The 20673-nt window shown below is 36.2% G+C and overlaps 1 protein-coding gene and 1 long non-coding RNA gene across 2 annotated transcripts in view; one reads left to right on the top strand and one right to left on the bottom strand.

The window, feature by feature from the left end:
- LOC117315272 overlaps positions 1 to 20673 on the bottom strand; it is a 57656-nt gene that overhangs the window by 22017 nt on the left and 14966 nt on the right. Inside the window, exons 8-21 of the mRNA XM_033869420.1 lie at positions 17356 to 17471; positions 16969 to 17072; positions 16059 to 16320; positions 15461 to 15589; positions 14924 to 15049; positions 12003 to 12103; positions 9817 to 9895; positions 9364 to 9518; positions 8763 to 8903; positions 4414 to 4536; positions 3639 to 3825; positions 1272 to 1460; positions 903 to 932; positions 354 to 431 (exon numbers count right to left, since the gene is read on the bottom strand). Of these exons, the coding sequence (XP_033725311.1) occupies positions 354 to 431; positions 903 to 932; positions 1272 to 1460; positions 3639 to 3825; positions 4414 to 4536; positions 8763 to 8903; positions 9364 to 9518; positions 9817 to 9895; positions 12003 to 12103; positions 14924 to 15049; positions 15461 to 15589; positions 16059 to 16320; positions 16969 to 17072; positions 17356 to 17471 (1820 nt within the window). The remainder of the gene's footprint in view (positions 1 to 353; positions 432 to 902; positions 933 to 1271; positions 1461 to 3638; positions 3826 to 4413; positions 4537 to 8762; positions 8904 to 9363; positions 9519 to 9816; positions 9896 to 12002; positions 12104 to 14923; positions 15050 to 15460; positions 15590 to 16058; positions 16321 to 16968; positions 17073 to 17355; positions 17472 to 20673) is intronic.
- On the top strand, positions 19271 to 20077 carry LOC117315487. Its single transcript, XR_004529706.1, has 2 exons — positions 19271 to 19489; positions 19520 to 20077. It is a non-coding gene; the product is annotated as an uncharacterized LOC117315487 (long non-coding RNA).

Below are 20673 nucleotides of genomic sequence, written 5' to 3'. Positions count from 1 at the left end.
AAGATTTTCATGATGAAGATTGTACTGTACATGTTGAAGAGAGTTTCAAGTCCCAGTATATTATTAGATTTTACCATAAAACTACATGTCTGTAGCTAGTTTTCCATCTGGACTAATCAAAGTTTGGAGATTGGTAAGAATGACCAATGTAAAACTGATTATCTATGTTAAAATTTAGCCTTTTTCCTCTCATTTCACACAGAAATTTCTCCTGTAAATGCTGTTACTGGGTGAATGTCTCTTGTTTTTTTAGTACTAAGTACACTTTCAAATACAACAGTTCTATCAATGTTGTTATCTTGTTCTAGATGTGTCAATGTAAAACATGTTTAGAAGTTCCACTGTGCCAATACCTTGAAGCGAAGTCCCCAGTAGTACAATTCATTGTTGACTGTACTGGCCGCAGTATAATGGTCACCACATTGGACTCTCTGTAACACCAGGGAAATCAAACCTTCATTGTAGGTCAAATCTTTAACCTTGTCTCAATATGACATTATCAGGGATAAAATTTGACTAGAATAGTACACCATACTGTCAGCTGTCGACGTAAGCTTGACTCAAATATTGCCCTAAAAATACTAACACTGTCCGCTATAGACTTAAGTTGGACTCAAATATCAATACTGTCAGCTGTAGACTAATTAATACAAATATTACCCTAACAAAATAATAACACTGTCTGCCATATAAGTGACTTTGACCAACATGTATAAAACAGTATTTTAGATTGGACCTTGATGAGTTATCATACTGTCAGTCATATAATTGACCTTCACCTACATTTAAAACACTATCTGCAATACAGTAAATTTTGACTTACATTTAAGAATTGTCAACAACAGATTTGACCTTGACCTACATGTAGAGCACTGTCAACAATATATTTGACCTTGACCTACATTTATAGTACTGTCAACAATAGATTTGGCCTTAACCTACATATACAACACAGTAAGACAGATTTGACCTTCACCTATATTTATAATACTATCTGTAATATATTTGACCTTGACCTACATCTATAGCACTGTCAACAATAGATTTGGCCTTAACCTACATTTACAACACAGTAAGACAGATTTGACCTTCACCTATATTTATAATACTATCTGTAATATATCTGACCTTGACCTACAGTTATTACACAGTAAGACAGGTTTGACCTTCACCTATATTTATAATACTATCTGTAATATATCTGACCTTGACCTACATTTATTACACAGTCAGCCATGGATTTAACCTCCACTGGTGCACCATGGATTAACCTCCACTGGTGCACTACAATCTTTAGTGTTACTAATCCCCAGTTGACCTTCGGTGTTGCGTCCAAATGTGTAGACATGACCTGGTTCTACTATGACGGCTGAGTGATGTAAACCCATCGTAATGTCTAACACTTTGTGTCGGGCTAAAGCTCGAACTGGTGTTGGCTCCTTTTGTCCATCAACCTCCGTCTGAAAAAGTTTAAGACAGTATTGATTAATAGCACGTTTTTACTAGCTATATTTCTCTGGCATTTATGTCCTCGATCCTGTGGATCAGGAACTTACAGAATACCAGGTATATATAATGTATTAATCAAAATCAAATCCAAAATTGCATCTTTTTGAAAAATTGGAAGACATTTTCCACAAAAAGCAAACAAATGAGCTATTATCAATGAAACTTCCCAACGTTAACACTTTTTTGCTGATTAAGGTCTACAGGTGGGACAGGGTGAAAAATCTGGTCTCAGAATAAATCTGTGATGATATTATTCGTAAATAATGCATACTTAGCTCAAGATAAAGTTTATATTAATATGATACATCTGGAAATAAGCCTGTTACTTATACAAGCTGATGTCTGCTAATGAGGGCCATGACAGCTGGCCTCATAAACTAAGGTGCGGGGACAACAATTGAGGCCGCAATAGCTAAGTCGGTTAGAGAAGATCTGTAGTGTGTGGTTCGGCGGTCGCTACCTCTTGTCAGCTTGTTCTTGGGAAGCTGAGAAATGGGCCAGTGTATGCTGTGGTAGTTGCATCCTTGAGCATGACACTTTACCCTGATTGCTCTGGATGACATGTGACAGGCCTAACGTATGTTGTTCTGTGAGGTAGTCACCAACTACTACAAGGAGACCCTGCTTCAAAATGACACTGGCTGTTCACAGGGTGATAAATCAAGCAAAAAAACAAGCAAATGAACCAAACAGCAAAAATATCCAGAAACATGACAAGAGTTTCCTGTAACTGAATCAGACCTATACCTCTGTTGTGTAACTGGATTCAACAGTATTCATATATGAAAGAAATCTGCAACCTGACACAACATAATTTGATAATAGTTTTAGAGTATTTATCAAACAGAAGTGTGCATGACAATATAATACAGTTCACAATAGATCCAACAGATGTCATTTCATTTCCTTCTTTTGATTCGTAGGTTATTTGTTGTGATTTGGAAGTTATTTGTAGTGATTCAGAGTTTATTTGTTGTGATTTGGAAGTTATTTGTTGTGATTCAGAGTTTATTTGTTGTGATCTGGAAGTTATTTGTTGTGATTCAGAGGTTATTTGTTGTGATACGGAAGATATTTATTTATATTAGGAGGTTATTTGTTGTGATTCTGAGGTCATTTGTTGTGATAAAGAGGTTATTCGTTGTGATCTGGAGGTTATTTGTTGTGATTCAGAGGTCATTTGTTGTGATTCGTAGGTCATTTGTTGTGATTCGTAGGTCATTTGTTGTGATTCGTAGGTCATTTGTTGTGATACAGAGATTATTTGTTGTGATTCGGAGGTATTTGTTGTGATACCGCGGTTATTTGTTGTGATTCGGAGGTTATTTGTTGTGATACCGAGGTTATTTCTTGTGATTCAGAGGTTATTTGTTGTGATCTGGAGGTCATTTGTTGTGATACAGAGATTATTTGTTGTGATTCAGAGGTTATTTGTTGTGATTCAGAGATTATTTGTTGTGATACAGAGATTATTTGTTGTGATTCGGAGGTATTTGTTGTGATACCGCGGTTATTTGTTGTGATTCAGAGGTCATTTGTTGTGATTCGTAGGTCATTTGTTGTGATTTAGAGATTATTTGTTGTGATACAGAGATTATTTGTTGTGATTCGGAGGTATTTGTTGTGATAGCGCGGTTATTGTTATTTGTTGTGATACCGAGGTTATTTCTTGTGATTCGTAGGTTATTTGTTGTGATTTGGAGGTTATTTGTTGTGATTCAGAGGTTATTTTTGTGATACAGAAATTATTTGTTGTGATTCAGAGGTCATTTGTTGTGATTCGTAGGTCATTTGTTGTGATTCGTAGGTCATTTGTTGTGATTCGTAGGTCATTTGTTGTGATTTAGAGATTATTTGTTGTGATACAGAGATTATTTGTTGTGATTCGGAGGTATTTGTTGTGATACCGCGGTTATTTCTTGTGATTCAGAGGTTATTTGTTGTGATACCGAGGTTATTTCTTGTGATTCAGAGGTTATTTGTTGTGATTTGGAGGTTATTTGTTGTGATTCAGAGGTTATTTGTTTTAATTCTGGGCTTTTTTGTTGCAATTCGGAGGTTATATTTAACCCTAAGCCTGGCTATGTACAGTACAATAGTATATACCTATGAACAATAAGGAAGCATACCTTGATGAACAGGTTTTTCATAGCCATGATGAACCCCTGCCTGTGGTTAAGACCGAGTTTGTTATCAAGGTTACTGCCACAGGCGAACACACCACCGACATCTGTGCGAAACATGGTGCCGTCGACCCCACATCTCACGTCGCGTACCACAACTGGCTCGACGATGTTTACCTCCATAGGCTGACACCTGGTGACAAACATCAACAGCTTTAGAATTAAACACTGATGTACATTCTAGCTCCAACATTTCATGTAAATGACGCGAAAGGAACAAAAGGAAAAATAAATCCTATGTTTAAAACATGCCAAAAGCATCTTGACATTTTCACAGCTGACTTAAAAACTATCGTAACATTGTCCAATAGTGAACGGTCATCAAAGCTTCAGCATGTAAACTCGTTGCTTATCAAAGGAAACAGATATTTTTAAAAGCTTGCCAACACAGTTTTACATTGTCGTTTATGTTTATTGCAAAGAATTTCACTAAATAATATTTACACCAAACTGATGAATCTCTATCTGAACATTTCAAAAGTTGTTTTAGTTATCAAATATTAAACAGTACATCAATGGTAATGAAAAGAATTCAGAAAAATTTTCCTGCAAAATATCAGCATGCTATCACTATGAATATGTGAAGAGAAAGCTGTGAATTCAGTAGTCAAAACACATGAGAATGACCTATTTTGGCCCCTCACTATAAAATTATATTACTTTTTTTGGTAGATTAAATTTGAGGGTTGTATAAGAGTTACATATACAGAGATGTACTCACTGATCATCCTCGTTCCCCAGTCCCAGTCGTCCATCACCACCACACCCCCACGAAAATATTTCACCATCACTGCCGATGACCACCACATGTTTGGGTCCACACGACACAGAAATCACATCAACACTGTAACAACAACGACACTTAACACTACGTGGTCTACAAGGTGATTTATGCGTTATTAACAATAAAACAACAAAATTCACTGTGTATTCATTTAGATCAAAATCTATTTAAGCATTGATGTCATTGTTTTTTAGTTTCATCAGGGTATGAAACAAAGTTTGTTTACAGAAGTTTGCAAACAAAATTTGTTTCATACCCCAATGAAACTAAAAAATAATTGACATCAACGCTTATAATTAATTTTTGAAAATGATTTTCTAATTTAAAACATATTTTATGTACAATTTTACTGGTTTTAAATGGGATTCTTTTTCTCAAATCAATACGCAACGTCAATTGTCGTATTGTGACGTCACATTTTTTGCGCCATTCTCGGAATTTCTTTCATAGAAGAATGAAAAGAATTTTTCGACCAATCACATTTGAGTATTTACCATGAAAACAAAGAAAAATTAATTATAAAGAAATGATACGGTTGATAATATGATACACTGTATATATACAGCATAGACAATCATTTGATAAAATATGTAAGATCATTTTGTGATTCAAGCTATAAAAAGAATCTCAAAATAAACAAGAGGCCCAGGGGCCTTAACGGTCATCTGACTCTAAATTAAAAACATTATATAATTGTAGTATGTATTCTCTGTAGTAAGTATATAGTGGCACCGTTTGCCATGGTGGCCATCTTGGATTTCTGACCGACCCAATAAATAACAACACTTGGTAAGGACTATCTCAGGATCATTTCTGGTAAGTTACAGCTGAATCCCATTGGGGTTTAAAAAGTTTAAAATAGGCATTGTTCAGGAAAACCATGATTGCACAATCATGTTACAAATGGCCACCATTGCTGCCATTTCAAAGTTTTTACGAGGCTGAAAAAATAACAACACTTGGTTGGCTCGCCTTCCTTGACATCCTCACCCATTTCCAGCTCAATGGCACCAATGGAACTGGAGAAGAAGTATAAAATGTGTTTTTCAAGATTGCGGATATGGCGGCCATCTTGGATTTTCGACTGACCCGAAAAATAACAACACTTTGTCAGGATCATATCAGGATCATTTCAGGCAAGTTTTAGTTCAATAGCACTGGTGGAACTGGAGAAGAAGTTTTAAATGTGTTTTTCAAGATGGCGGCCACGGCGGCCATCTTGGATTTCGGACCGACCCGAAAAATAACAACACTTGGTCGGGATCATATCAGGATCATTTCAGGCAAGTTTCAGCTCAATAGCACTGGTGGAACTTGAGAAGAAGTTTAAAATGTGTTTTTCAAGATGGCGACTATGGCGGCCATCTTGGATTTCAGACCAACCAAAAAAAACAACAACACTTGGTCAGGATCATAATAGGATCATTTCAGGCAAGTTTCAGCTTAATAGCACTGGTGGAACTGGAGAAGATGTTTAAAATGTGTTTTTCAAGATGGCGGCCACGGCGGCCATCTTGGATTTCAAACCAACCCAAAAAATAACAACACTTTGTCAGGATCATATCAGGATCATTTCAGGCACGTTTTAGTTTAATAGCACTGGTGGAACTGGAGAAGAAGTTTAAAATGTGTTTTTCAAGATGGCGGCCATGTCAAAGTTTTTACAAAGCCGAAAAATAACAACACTTTGTTGGCTCTCCTTCCTTAAAATCCGCACCAATTTCCAGCTCAATGGCACCTGTGGAACTGGAAAAGAGGCTTAAAATGTTTTTTCAAGATGGCTGCCATGGTGGCCATCTTGGATTTCTGGCCGACCCGATAAATAACAACACTTGGTGAGAACCATCTCAGGATCATTTCTGGTAAGTTAGGGCTGAATCCCACTGGTGGAATTTGAGAAGAAGTTTGAAATAGGTGTTGTTCAGGAAAACCATGATTGCGCAATCATGTTACAAAATGGCCACCATTGCTGCCATTTCAAAGTTTTTACAAGGCCGAAAAAATAACAACACTATGTTGGCTCGCCTTCCTTGACATCCTCACCCATTTCCAGCTCAATGGCAACAATAGAACTGGAGAAGAAGTTTAAAATGTGTTTTTCAAGATGGCTGCAATGGCAGCCATCTTGGATTTCAGATCAACCCGAAAAATAACAACACTTGGTCGGCATCATATCAGGATCATTTCAAGCAAGTTTCAGCTGAATAGCACTGGTGGAACTCAGTGCTTTTGTTCCCATTATTTTTAAGCCTCCCGTGGCTTTTGAGTTGGGAAAATTCATCGAAATTTTGAGAAAATTTGGAAAAATACCAAATTGCAAAAAAAAACCAGTACTGATTTTGTCAAATAAATTTACTAATATATAGTTCACCATGTTTTCAACATTATTAAAGTAAACATCACTTGCTACAAAAAAAAACACATTATAAGTGGTTTAAAATCATCATGTGCCCATAATATGCCAGCATGGTGAGATATGACTTGTTGCTAGTAAAGTTCTGAATTTGTTGTTTTAATCCTTTTAAAAGATCAACAAGTTCCTCTTAATCAGTCAACAAAAGCTCCTTGTTCAAGTGGCAAATCCCGGTAAGAATGAGTATTCATACCATGCATTCACTGCACTCTGACAGGGTATAAGAAATCCCTCCTACTCCGTTAACAGCCGATAATGTAGCAAGCCCCGCACAGGGAGGTTGTATGTACACATATTTTTGAGTAGAATACATATCAATATATAATTTGGATAATTACTATCAGTATCCTTATTAATGTGTCACTAGTTCTAACAAGAACTTCATGTTTTTTTCAGTCGGTCATTTGTGTAGTATTTGGTTTTACGATGTCTGCATCATCTGAGCGCTTGAAATCACTGACATCTTATTACAAAGCGTTTTAAAGATCAAGATCTGAAACAACAAAGATCGCATGCCTCTAGGCCTACGGGATGATGTTACATGTATGAATTGATAACGTTCATATTAGTTAGGTTTGGAAAATACTTTATGGCTTCGGAAATCGCGATGTTATCATTTACACAATGTCAGAATAGGTAAAAGAAACATTTTAAAATTTTTTGTTCAACTTTGATAATTGGGAAACTCCATTGAAATTTTGGGAAAATACAGCATTTTTGGCCTTGGGGAAACAGCCGATATTCGGCGGTAAAACAGGCCAAACAAAAACACTGGGAACTTGAGAAGAAGTTTAAAATGTGTTTCTCAAGATAGCGGCTATGGCGGCCATCTTGGATTTCGGACTGACTCGAAAAATAACAACACTTGGTCAGGATCATATCAGGATCATTTCAGGCAAGTTTCAGCTCAATCCCACTGGTGGAACTTGAGAAGTTTGAAATGTGTTTTTCAAGATGGCGGCCACGGTGGCCATCTTGGATTTCGGACCGACCCGAAAAATAACAACACTTGGTCAGCATCATATCAGGATCATTTCAGGCAAGTTTCAGCTTAATAGCACTGGTGGAACTGGAGAAGAAGTTTAAAATGTGTTTTTCAAGATGGCAGCTATGGTGGCCATCTTGGATTTTGGACTGACCCGAAAAATAAAAACACTTGGTCAGGATCATATCAGGATCATTTCAGGCAAGTTTCAGCCCAATAGCACTGGTGGAACTGGAGAAGAAGTTTAAAATGTGTTTTTCAAGATGGCGGCTATGGCGGCCATCTTGGATTTCAGACCAACCTAAAAAATAACAACACTTGGTCGGGATCATATCAGGATCATTTCAGGCAAGTTTCAGCTCAATAGCACTGGTGGAACTGGAGAAGAAGTTTAAAATGTGTTTTTCAAGATGGCGGCCACGGTGGCCATCTTGGATTTCGGACAGACCCGAAAAATAACAACACTTTGTCGGCATCATATCAGGATCATTTCAGGCAAATTTCAGCCCAATAACACTGGTGGAACTTGAGAAGAAGTTTTAAATGTGTTTTTCAAGATGGCGGCTATGGTGGCCATCTTGGATTTTGGACCGACCCGAAAAATAACAACACTTGGTCAGGACCATCTCAGGATCATTTCTGGCAAGTTTCAGCTCAATAGCACTGGTGGAACTTGAGAAGAAGTTTGAAATGTGAAAAGTTTACGCACGGCGGACGGCGCACGACGACGGACGAAGCATGATGACTATAGGTCATCCTGACCCTTTGGGTCAGATGACCTAAAAACAGGTAATGCAAGTGTAAAACATGTCATACAGTTGTACAAAAAGTCACACATTTCTTAAACTGGTCATAAAGTTGTTATTATTATACATTTTAATGACCTACCTCAGTAAGGACTCAATTAGACGTGGTCGGTATGTAGACGTCCAGTCTCCGTGTCCCAGACAGCCTTTTGTCCCATCACCACAAGTCAGAATTATCCCGTTGTCACTTGCAAATATACTAAACCCGGCACCACAGCAACCTCTGTAATCAGTGAAAAACATGATCTGAAATCAATTTCGAAAAATTTGACAAGAAGTTTTTAATTACCCCAATTGTACCCCTTACCTCATTATTAATTACCCCAACTGTACCCCTTACCTCATTATTAATTACCCTAATTGTACCCCTTACCTCATTATTAATTACCCCAATTGCACCCCTTACCACATTATTAATTACCCCAATTGTACCCCTTACATTTGTACCCCTTACCTCGTTATTAATTAACCCAATTGTACCCCTGACCTCATTATCAATTACCCCAAATGTACCCTTACCTTGTTATTAATTTTCCTGATTGTACCCTTACCTCATTATTAATTACTCCAATTGTGCCCCTTACCTCGTTATTGATTACCCCAAATTGTACCCCTTACCTCATTATAATTACCCCAATTGTGCCCCTTACCTCATTAATAATTACCCCAATTGTGCCCGTTACCTTGATATTGATTTCCCTGTGAGAGCCTCCACCAATGTAGGTTTCTCCTTTGATTCAGTATTGCCATGACCCAGTTGACCTTTGCCCCCTTCCCCCCATGTAAACACTTGTCTCTCTGCGGTGACAACAATCACATGGTCCTCCCCTGCTGCTGCCTGGAAGTTAGATTTGAGATAAGGTCAATTAAAGATTTATGTCAAAGGTCAAGGTTAATTAATAGTAAGAGTCAATCAAAGGTCAACTCATCATACAATACTTTGAAATGAAAGGCAATGTTTTCTATAATTACAACACTTAGATGTCAATGGCAAAGGTCACAGTTCATTATCACAACACTAAGATGTTAATGTTAAATGTCAAAGTTCATTATCACAATGTTTAGATTCAATGTCAAAGGTCAAAATTCTTAATTATACACACATTTGAACGTCAAACGTGACATTTTATACTTACATGTCTGATTTTGATTTTAGGTGGAAGTTCTATTGGCGTGATTGAAGCTGAGGAACTCTCAAAGTAGAAAAATAACGACCTGAAATTAAAAATTAAAAGTACAGACATAACAGGACTCTAAACATTCCATAGAGAATACATTACTGTGGGTAACCTGTGATAAGCCCGGGTGTGTAACACATAGAATCTGACTCAAAGCAGGTTAATGGCTTATTGCAGGACAATGAAAAATAAAGCATTTTTTTAACTGCAACTGTTACGCATAGCGGGCTTATTAACAGACAAGGGCTTGTTGGTATGAAATAAATTTAAATAACAATTTTATTTCGCAGAATTAATTTCAAAGTACAGACAAATATTTGGTCAATCACAATGGCAATGTGTAGCAACAGATGAGTATCTTACGTAAATTAAAGCTGAATATTCCTGTACATAATCGATATTAACTATTGTGACATCATCATATTTAAATGGAGGAACATAATAAGATTACTGCAAGATACCAAGGACACTGAAGTATCATGCAAATCTCCCTTTAAATAGTTTCTACTCAATTTTTCATAAATTGAATTCAAATAACGTTTTCTATTTCCATACCAAAGCCTGATCTATTTCATCTATAGGTAAATTCAACCACTTTAAAATTGTCTGTGAAACTTATCATAGTTATACATCTAGTAAAATGGCTGAGAATCTGACCAGTATAAGTGATATTGTAGCTGTTGACTATGACCTCCATCTTTGTAAGGAAAAACCAGAGGTATTATGGGAAAGTGATCCCACAATGCACCTAAATTTCTAGTAAATGAGATCTATGTTGGTGGTCTGTTTTAAAAGTAAGATAATTTAAGCAGAGATAGGATTTCACACCACCAGCAAGCAAAGAGTTATCTGCCCCTGATCTATCAGAGTCATATCTACGTGTATAATGTAGAATTTATGACAATGACATGACAATTTAACTGTGTTACATAGTATAACTGGAGTACTAGTGTGATTGGGGAGGCTAGAATTAAGTGCATTGGGAGGGTATAGGATACAAACATTCAGTGTATATTGTATTATGTTTCTACACTCAAGGCTATAAATAGATATTTCCAAGCTGACAACATCAACGTTTCTGGTGTAAAACAGATATAATACAAAAATATACTCCTGTGTCAATACATACTAACAAATCAATCAAGCAGGATTTGATTGTATTGTGAACAGTTAAACAAAACCTTATCATGTATTCTGGCAGGACCTACCAAATAGTATTCTTATTGTTCTGCAATGATTTAAGTACATTGTATTTACAAAACATGGGTGTGGAAACTTTTGATTTTTATGATTAAGGGAAAGTCTTAGTTTTATAAACAACATTAAGAAATATTTATTTATTATTTTCCAAATGCGATTTGTTTGGTTACAGTCATTTTAAATTTGCTCACCCACGGACTAGACAGTTTTTCAAATTTTGAAATTATATTAAAATTTTGTTTTAATGATTCTATAAAGATTATATGTCAGAACTTTATAATCATAAAATAAAATATAACATGCCAACATAAATAAAAGATCATACATTGAAATAAAAATATAACTCCAGTTGTGCAAATTGTCACTGTACCTTTTCTCCACAGTAGAACTGTAGCCAAGAGGGATCCATTTAATATTTGAAACAGATAGCTCAATAACTTATCACATCACACTTTCCTAATGATCGAAGAACCAAGAAATTGTTCAACCCTCATTTTATAAATAAAGGATCTTACAGTTAACATTACATAGTTGTTTATTTAAAAATTTATGTGTCAGTGTGTTTACATGAAATCTTTTTACCCATTTACTGACACGAGACAAGTTTTCCAAAATGGATTTTTGTGCTTGCGATATAAATTTGCAATAAAAGTAAGTGGAAACTTAAACAAGTGTTGATTTGTTTGTTTGGGTATTTTTTTTTTCTGTTGGTGACAATATTCCTACTGAGTGACACTGACCTACCTCAGTATCATGGAAAGTTAAGCTCAAGGCTAAAACTATAACAATTAGATGTTTTGATGATTCATTCATGGCCCCTACCAAACATCCATCATAGGCGATACAAAAATCACCTGTGAAAACTCTTCAAATGTTCCATCAATTAAATCGAAGACATTTCTGGGGCAAAGAAATGAGAAAGACTTCACAATGTTTTATGTTACCTGGTTTTCTTCTTAGTTTTGGCGTTGTCACGGTTACTCTCATGTGAATGGAGGAGATCATCGTCACAGTCGGTTGTTGGGTCCTCAAAGGAATTCATCAACTACAATATCACACAAGATTTAGGGGTGTCTGTTATATTACTGTCAGTGTGACATGGGAAATCAAGAATGTATGTTATATTACCGTGACATGGAGACTTAAGAGTGTATGTTACATGTAGTGTACCTAACTGTGACATGGAGACTTAAGGCTGGATGATACCTTACTGTGACATCAGGATTAAGGATGTATGCTACCTTGCTGTGACATGGAGACTTAAGGCTGTATGCTACCTTACTGTGACATTAGGATTAAGGATGTAATATGCTACCTAACTGTGACATGGAGACTTAAGGATGTATGCTACCTTACTGTGACATAGAGACTTAAGGATGTATGCTACCTTGCTGTGACATGGAGACTTAAGGATGTATGCTACCTTACTGTGACATCAGGATTAAGGATGTATGCTACCTTGCTGTGACATGGAGACTTAAGGCTGTATGATACCTTACTGTGACATGGAGACTTAAGGCTGCATGTTACATGTAGTGTACCTAACTGTGACATGGAGACTTAAGGCTGTATGCTACTTTACTGTGACATCAGGATTAAGGATGTATGCTACCTTACTGTGACATGGAGACTTAAGGCTGTATGCTACCTTACTGTGACATCAGGATTAAGGATGTATGCTACCTTGCTGTGACATGGAGACTTAAGGCTGTATGCTACCTTACTGTGACATCAGGATTAAGGATGTATGCTACCTTACTGTAACATGGAGACTTAAGGCTGTATGCTACTTTACTGTGACATCAGGATTAAGGATGTATGCTACCTTGCTGTGACATGGAGACTTAAGGCTGTATGCTACTTTACTGTGACATCAGGATTAAGGCTGTATGCTACCTTACTGTGACATGGAGACTTAAGGATGTATGCTACCTTACTGTGACATCAGGATTAAGGATTTATGCTACATTACTCTGAAATGGAGACTTAAGGCTGTATGCTACCTTACTGTGACATGGAGACTTAAGGGTGCATGTTACCTTACTGTGACATCAGGATTAAGGATGTATGCTACATTGCTGCGACATGGAGACTTAAGGATGCATGCTACCTAACTGTGACATGGTGAGTTAAGGATGTATGCTGCCTTAATTACTGTGACATGGAGACTTAAGGCTGCATGTTACCTTACTGTGACATCAGGATTAAGGATGTATGCTACCTTACTGTGACATGGAGACTTAAGGATGTATGCTACTTTACTGTGACATCAGGATTAAGGATGTATGCTACCTTGCTGTGACATGGAGACGTAAGGCTGTATGCTACCTTACTGTGACATGGAGACTTAAGGCTGCATGTTACCTTACTGTGACATCAGGATTAAGTATGTATGCTACATTGCTGTGACATGGAGACTTAACTCTTTACGTACTCATTCAAATTTCGTGGTCGCTACCGGAAGTGAATGCTGGGTAGGTCCTTTGTGTATTGGAGCATATGGCTATCACATCAGACGTCGATAAAACAATCTTTTACTGATCTTTTACCGTTGTATAATGCTTAATATTAAATGAAGTTTATCATATAGAACAAGTACTGAGTACGGAAACTCTTTTACCCAATTTTTCCTTTAAAATACGGCGAAATCACCAGGCAGAATCGCGGGAAATGACATGTTGATCGGCACATGTGTCACACGTGTGCAAGAAATCACGCAGCCAAAACATCGTTTTTTCGGTGTGTAAAAATATTTTACGTATTTCTTACTTATTTTGATGATAAACATTACTCAATTATATATATATTATCGTTTTTAATTGTTTTATTGTGTTTAACACCTCAACAATCTCGCAGAAAACGAAAGTAAATTTAAGGCCGCCATTTTGTAGCTATGTAAACAACTCGGCATGAACCGGCGGAATTCTTTGAAATAGACAATCTTAACGAATGAAAATGCTTCTGGTACGTAAAATATACCATCAATACGATATCTACATTGCTTTTTATTTCTTAAAAACATCATTTCCGTGTCAATTCCTTCGTATGACTATGCTAAACCTGCAAGTAATATCAACATCTTTCGCGATGTTTTACGACGATTTGAGTCGTCACAAAGGATGGAAGGCATGTTAATTGTGACGTGTGTAGTTGTCATGAAGGATACAAGAGCACGTTTTTGTGACGTCTGTAGTCGTCGTGAGTACGGAAAGAGTTAAGGATGAATGCTACCTTGCTGTGACATGGAGACTTAAGGCTGTATGCTACCTTACTGTGACACGGAGACTTAAGGCTGTATGCTACCTTACTGTGACATGGAGACTTAAGGATGCATGTTACCTTACTGTGACATCAGGATTGAGGATGTATGCTACCTTGCTGTGACATGGAGACTTAAGGCTGTATGATACCTTACTGTGACATGGAGACTTAAGGATGCATGCTACCATACTGTGACATGGGGACTTAAGGATGTATGCTACCATACTGTGACATGGAGACTTAAGGCTGTATGATACCTTACTGTGACATGGAGACTTAAGGATGCATGCTACCATACTGTGACATTGAGACTTAAGGATGTATGCTACCTTTCCTTGACATGGAGACTTAAGGATGTATGTTACCTCACTGTGACATAATGATATTTGCTTGCTTATCATAATTATTATCATTTCTTAAAAATATTAAAAAAAAATAATAATTCAAGAAACGTGATATTTCCTTTTTGACAACCTTGGCTTTGCATTTTCAAAATGGCTGCATGGACATGGGGCAAGCATTTATCTTTTTTACAGTGTCTAAAAAACCCAACAATAATCACAATTAACCGTTTTGCTGAATGGACCACAATTAGTGTTTATACCTCTGGAAGTCTTGTGTACATGAGCTCGTGAGCAGACGGTCGTTGTTCCGGATCCTGACGTAACATATCCATGATAACATCCTTGAATCCTCCACTATAATTTTCTTTGACTGGGGCAAACTGACCCTGGAAGGAGTAAATATTTTAACAATCAGAAATCTAATATGACTCACCAATGGGTTACATTTCTTGCTATTTTTAAGGATGAATGAAACTGCAATAATTCAGATACATGTACTTTCATAATAAAATTGAATGTGAAAAGCATAATATTATTCCATTTCATCCTTTTTTGGAAAAACAACATCAATTATTCTTCAAACTTACAGTAATGCCTTGAAGTTTGAACTATCTAAAAACACTAAGCTTCTGCTGAAAATTTCTTTTACAACAATTGATATCTGTAATATTAAATTCAAGTTGATTTCGTTTTGAAATTTTCAGACAATAAAGCTTTTCAGGATATTGAATGCAATTAGAAAAATTTATCTGATCATGAAATTACGGAAATCGGTGAGACCCTGTCTCCCCACAAACCTTCATGATCTTGTTGACTAGAGCAGGTAAGTTTGAACCTTCAAATGTTTTCTGTAGACAAGCCATCTCATACAAGATACAGCCTAGTGCCCAAATATCAGACTTGTCATTGTACGGCTTCCCCTCACACTGAAAGGTCAAAGTTCACATGGTGTGATATCATCCATTTTGACGGATGTACAGAAACTTTTAAATTGTACGAAATATCTAAAAAAATATTAAATGTAAGATCAAAGGGCCTGCTCATTTATGAAGAAAAACTATTCAATTTAATTTCATATGTAAAATTGCATGCATAAATTCTGGATAGGTTTCACTTACAATCTGCTAAATTACAGAGATGAGAAGCTATAGTTAAAAAAAATGGTGACCATTCTCAACTGAATTATGCATAACATCCCATAATATCAAATAAAAGTATGGTAACACTAAGATTGAACAGCATTAAACATAAAACAATTCAGAAATAGGTAACCTTATAATCTCCACTTTCACAACTAAAAAAGAAAACAAACAACACAAACATGGAAGACAAAACTTGATGAAATAAAAACCAGAAATGAGTGGAATTAATGGCTGAAAACAAGATGATTTGTACCATTTCTGGACTGATGTAGTATGGTGTTCCCAGGACAGTGTTAGCTCCCTTGTTGGCGGAACTCATCATTTTGGAGATACCAAAGTCTCCCACTTTGACCACTCCTTCCTTGGTGAGGAAGATGTTAGCCGTCTTCAGGTCACGATGTAACACGTTATGTTCGTGGATGTGTCTAATAGCCGCCACGATCTGCTGGAACATTGCCAGGATATTCTTCTCCTCCAGAGGCTTCTCTTGCTGGCCCAGGAACTGAGCCAGGGTCCTATGGATTAACGAGACAAATCAATGGACTGATTAATTAAGGGGAAAATTGATGATTTTAATAAATGAGTGTTTGTCTATAATTGACAAATGATTAATTGACAAACTTGTTGATTAAAAAAATGATATCTTGATGGTGACTCAATAATGATTCAATAATGATTCAATAATGACTCAATAATGACTCATTAATATTAGAATGTCAGAATGACTCATTAAATCAGTCCTTGATTAATTAATTGAGAGTGACTCACTAAATAAGTACGTATCATTTGAATGAGAACTTGTTAAATGACTCCTTAATTAATGCATTGAGCAGCTCAATAATGAGTCTTGGATTAATCCAAATTAGACTCACCATGTCCATCCTTAATTGATTCATTGAGAGCGACTCGCTAATTGAGTTTTTGCATAATTAATAGAATCAATATACGAGTCATTGATTGATCTATTGAGCGACTCACTAAATGAGTCCCGATTAACATTGATTGATTTATTGAGAGCGACTCGCTAATTGAGTCCTTGCTTAATTAATAAACTCAATATATGAGTCATTGATTGATTTATTGAGAGCGACTCGCTAAATGAGTTCTTGACTGATTCATTAACACTGACTTATTTAATGACTTCCCAGACGGCTAATACTAACCCTCCATCTGCATATTCTATCTCTATCATAAGAACACCGTCCTCTTCAAAACTGTCGTAGTAACTGATGATGTTTGGGTGGTCCAGGAATGCCAAAATGTTTACCTACAACACATACAGTGACTTAAGACACAAATTCTATACTAAATATGGTTCACCCAGTGAATAGCACCTTCAACTTGAAATACACCAATAAATTCAAAACTCTTTAAAATATTTCATTCCAGTGACACAGCATATTTACACATATTGTTCTAGAAAGTTTGTAACACTGAAAATGTTTTGTGTTCAGTAACCTCAAAATCTACTCAATTACACAATTATATACAGAGTAAATTACATCCTGTCCATGTATAATAAAACACTGACAGAGTTTTTGGTTCATTACCTCATTGAGGGCAAGTTGTCGTTCTGCAGCGTTCAGGTCATGCATATTGATCTCCTTCAGGATAACTAGCGAATCATCATCCTTCTTCTTGTACAGCACTGCAGCACCATACGCACCTAACAAGGGAGATAATCAGGTAAAGACGATAACAGGGGAGATAATCAGGTAAAGATGTTAACAAGGGAGATAATCAGGTAAAGAGGATTACATGTGGGAAAATCAGTTAAATAACAAGGGAGATAATCGAGTAAATAGATAACAAGGGAGATAATCAGGTAAAGATGATAACAAGGGAGATAATCAGGTCCTGTAAGGATTTTGTTGATTTGTGATATCACTTCACTTGCACCATGGCAATTTATCATATGTCTGATGAAAATATACATTTCAATTCTATGATCAACAATAATTATACAGGACTTCCGGTAAGATGGCGGCCACGGTAAGTCGACTGTAAGAAGGCGGAGAGCAAGCGATGGCTAACACCTAAGATATACGTGAATATGATGCCGCATACTAGGAAAAACAAAACGCAGAAGCTACAAAATCAAGTTTCAACAAACAATTCTGTGAAAGGATATTTCCAGAACAACGATAAATCAAAGAAACAGCCAGTACGAGGCAGCATGGCAGAAAGCACGTGTTCTGACCACGGAGACCAAGTAAGCAATAGCGAAATTAAAACTTTAATCATTGAAATGGAAAAGAAAGTTACGAGCGAACTGCAAAAACAGGTCAAACAATTAGAACTCTATTTCGCTGAACATATGAAAGAAACTAATGAACGCATTAACCGATTACAATCAGACTTTGAGAGAATCGAAGGGTCAATTTTAGAAAATTAAAACAAAGTGAGATGCATTGACAGTATCAGCGAGAGAATCGCGGAGCTAGAAAGAAGGGCCGAGTATGCCGAGGCCAGAAGTAGGAAATATAATGTTCTCATTTACGGAATCCCCGTCAAGACCCAGGAAAATACTATGGCTGCACATGTAGTAAGAGATTTCTTCCACTCAAAGTTAAATCTTGATGAATCTGTAACGAACAAAATTATTATCTGCAACGCACACCGGTTACCTGTATACCAAGCTCCAGGCCAAGACAGTGTCAACCGTCCACCTAGTATTATCATCAAATTTGCCACGATGGAGGGTAGAAATAAAATTCTGGCATCCGCAAGGAACATTCCTAAAGGTACACGAATCACCATTAGAACGGATTTGCCACAAAGGCTTAAAAAGAAAAGAGCAGGTCTAGCTAGGAAAGCCTATGAGATGAAACAAAAAGACAAAACTATCATTACCAGAATCCAAGAATCTCTTGAGTCTAGGGGATGTGTGGCTTGAGGTTAGGCCTAAAGACCCATCCAAGGGAACATGGAAGAAAGTTTAACACCAGTGACTTGAGTGATAATTTCCTGTTAATTATGTTTTAGTTACTTTTGATGAAATTAGGCAGAATGCCGAACTGTTCATTAGTTGATCTATGCTTTTGTATTTTGTTAATAGTTTCTAAGTTTCAAATATTCCGGTCATGATAACTGATACGTATTTGACCATGGATATGGGTCATTCTATTTTCAAATACAGACCGGCTTGATTGAATATGAGCACAGCAACTTCATGCTGTAGCTGTTATTGTATTCATTAATACAACTATAAGTATTGACAAACTTTCTTACAATGAACACAAACAATAACCAGATAAAATTAAATATTGAAGATTTTATTCCCAACCATCACATTCAACTAACACATTGTAAGTTGATGGTAATACACTTTGGATGTACAATACATATATTTAATTATACAGCATGTGCATAATATGTTGTAACTTATTGTTACACAACCATTTCACTGATATAAGTGAATACTTACAGGGCTTTTTCTGGGGGCTTTTTGGGGCCGTTAATGGGCCCCTTTCCCAACTGAAATTATTTCATATTTAAGCCAAATTCCCAAAATTTACAATTTACTCCTGAAATATTCTTTCCCAATTCATCAATTTTCTTCCCAAAATGATACCAAAAAGCCCTTTCCCAAACCAGTGAGAAAAAGCCCTGACTTAACTTTGCATGGTTTTAACATATGGAAGCAATTTAACTCTGAAAGTAAAGTGTATATATATACATTATGTATATATCCACTTATGTTTGACATATGAGATAAATATACTGATTAAAAGCCATAATAATGAATAATCAATGATTATGAATGTGAAAGATTGAATTAATGTTATCCTAGATATAATTCAACAAATATTAACCCTTTCAACCCTATGAAACTTTAGTGGACTCTGCCATTCATTTATCATTTGAAGTCCAATATGGTCAGTAGGGGTGAAAGGGTTAATAAACCATGCAAACATGATATTATACTTAGTGAAGTTGAAAACATGAGGTCAATAACATGAGATAGTTCATGAGTGGGTCCATGTATGATGAGTGGATGTTTTCTGTACTGCAGAATGTGCAGTGAAAATTTTTCTTTTCTTTCTTCCTTGTTTGCACTGTACATCCTTCACTTTTTATATATTTTTTTTAAAATTTTTGAATGGCCAGACTACAATTTAAATAGACAGCCATACTTGCTCTGAGGAAGCTAGTCAGGAATGTTTAGTGGAAGGGTAAAAATTCTGTTTTGTGTTTATATGTATCTTCATCTTTTTTGTGTATGTTTGTCAGTAGGACCTTTTTCTCGAGGATTAATCATGCACTGTTACGAGAAGAAACAAATAATTTTTTACATCTTACAATATGTCAGTTAAAATACTTTCATTAAATACACAGGGCCTGGGCGACTGTAATAAAAGAAAAGACGTTTTTAACTACCTTAAAAAAAGAGATTGTTCTATATACTGTATTCAAGATACACATTTTAAGGATTCCGACTTTCAGTTTATAAGATCTCAGTGGGGCTATGAATGTATTCTTAATAATTTTCGTGGGAATGCCAGAGGAGTTGCAATCTTGTTTAACACAAACTTTGAGTATGAGATAAAAGACAAAAAACAGGATGATGAGGGTAACATGATAGCATTAAGCATAAAAATTGCAAACTACTGCTTTACTCTTATAAACATACAGTGTATATGCACCAAACAGAGATAATCCTACTTTTTTTAAGAAAATTAGAGATACTGTAAACTTGTTCGATAATGAATTTGTAATTCTCTGTGGCGATTGGAATTTAACTTTAGATCCAAAAATAGATACATGTAATTATGCTCATATTAACAATCCAAACTCTAGAAAGGAAGTTTTAAAAATGATTGAAGAATTGCAACTGTGCGATCCTCGGCGAGTAAATAATCCTGACC

Source organism: Pecten maximus, chromosome 17 (assembly GCF_902652985.1).
Source record: "Pecten maximus chromosome 17, xPecMax1.1, whole genome shotgun sequence".
Lineage (NCBI taxonomy): Eukaryota > Metazoa > Mollusca > Bivalvia > Pectinida > Pectinidae > Pecten > Pecten maximus.
This window is presented reverse-complemented; position numbering and strand designations above follow the sequence as displayed.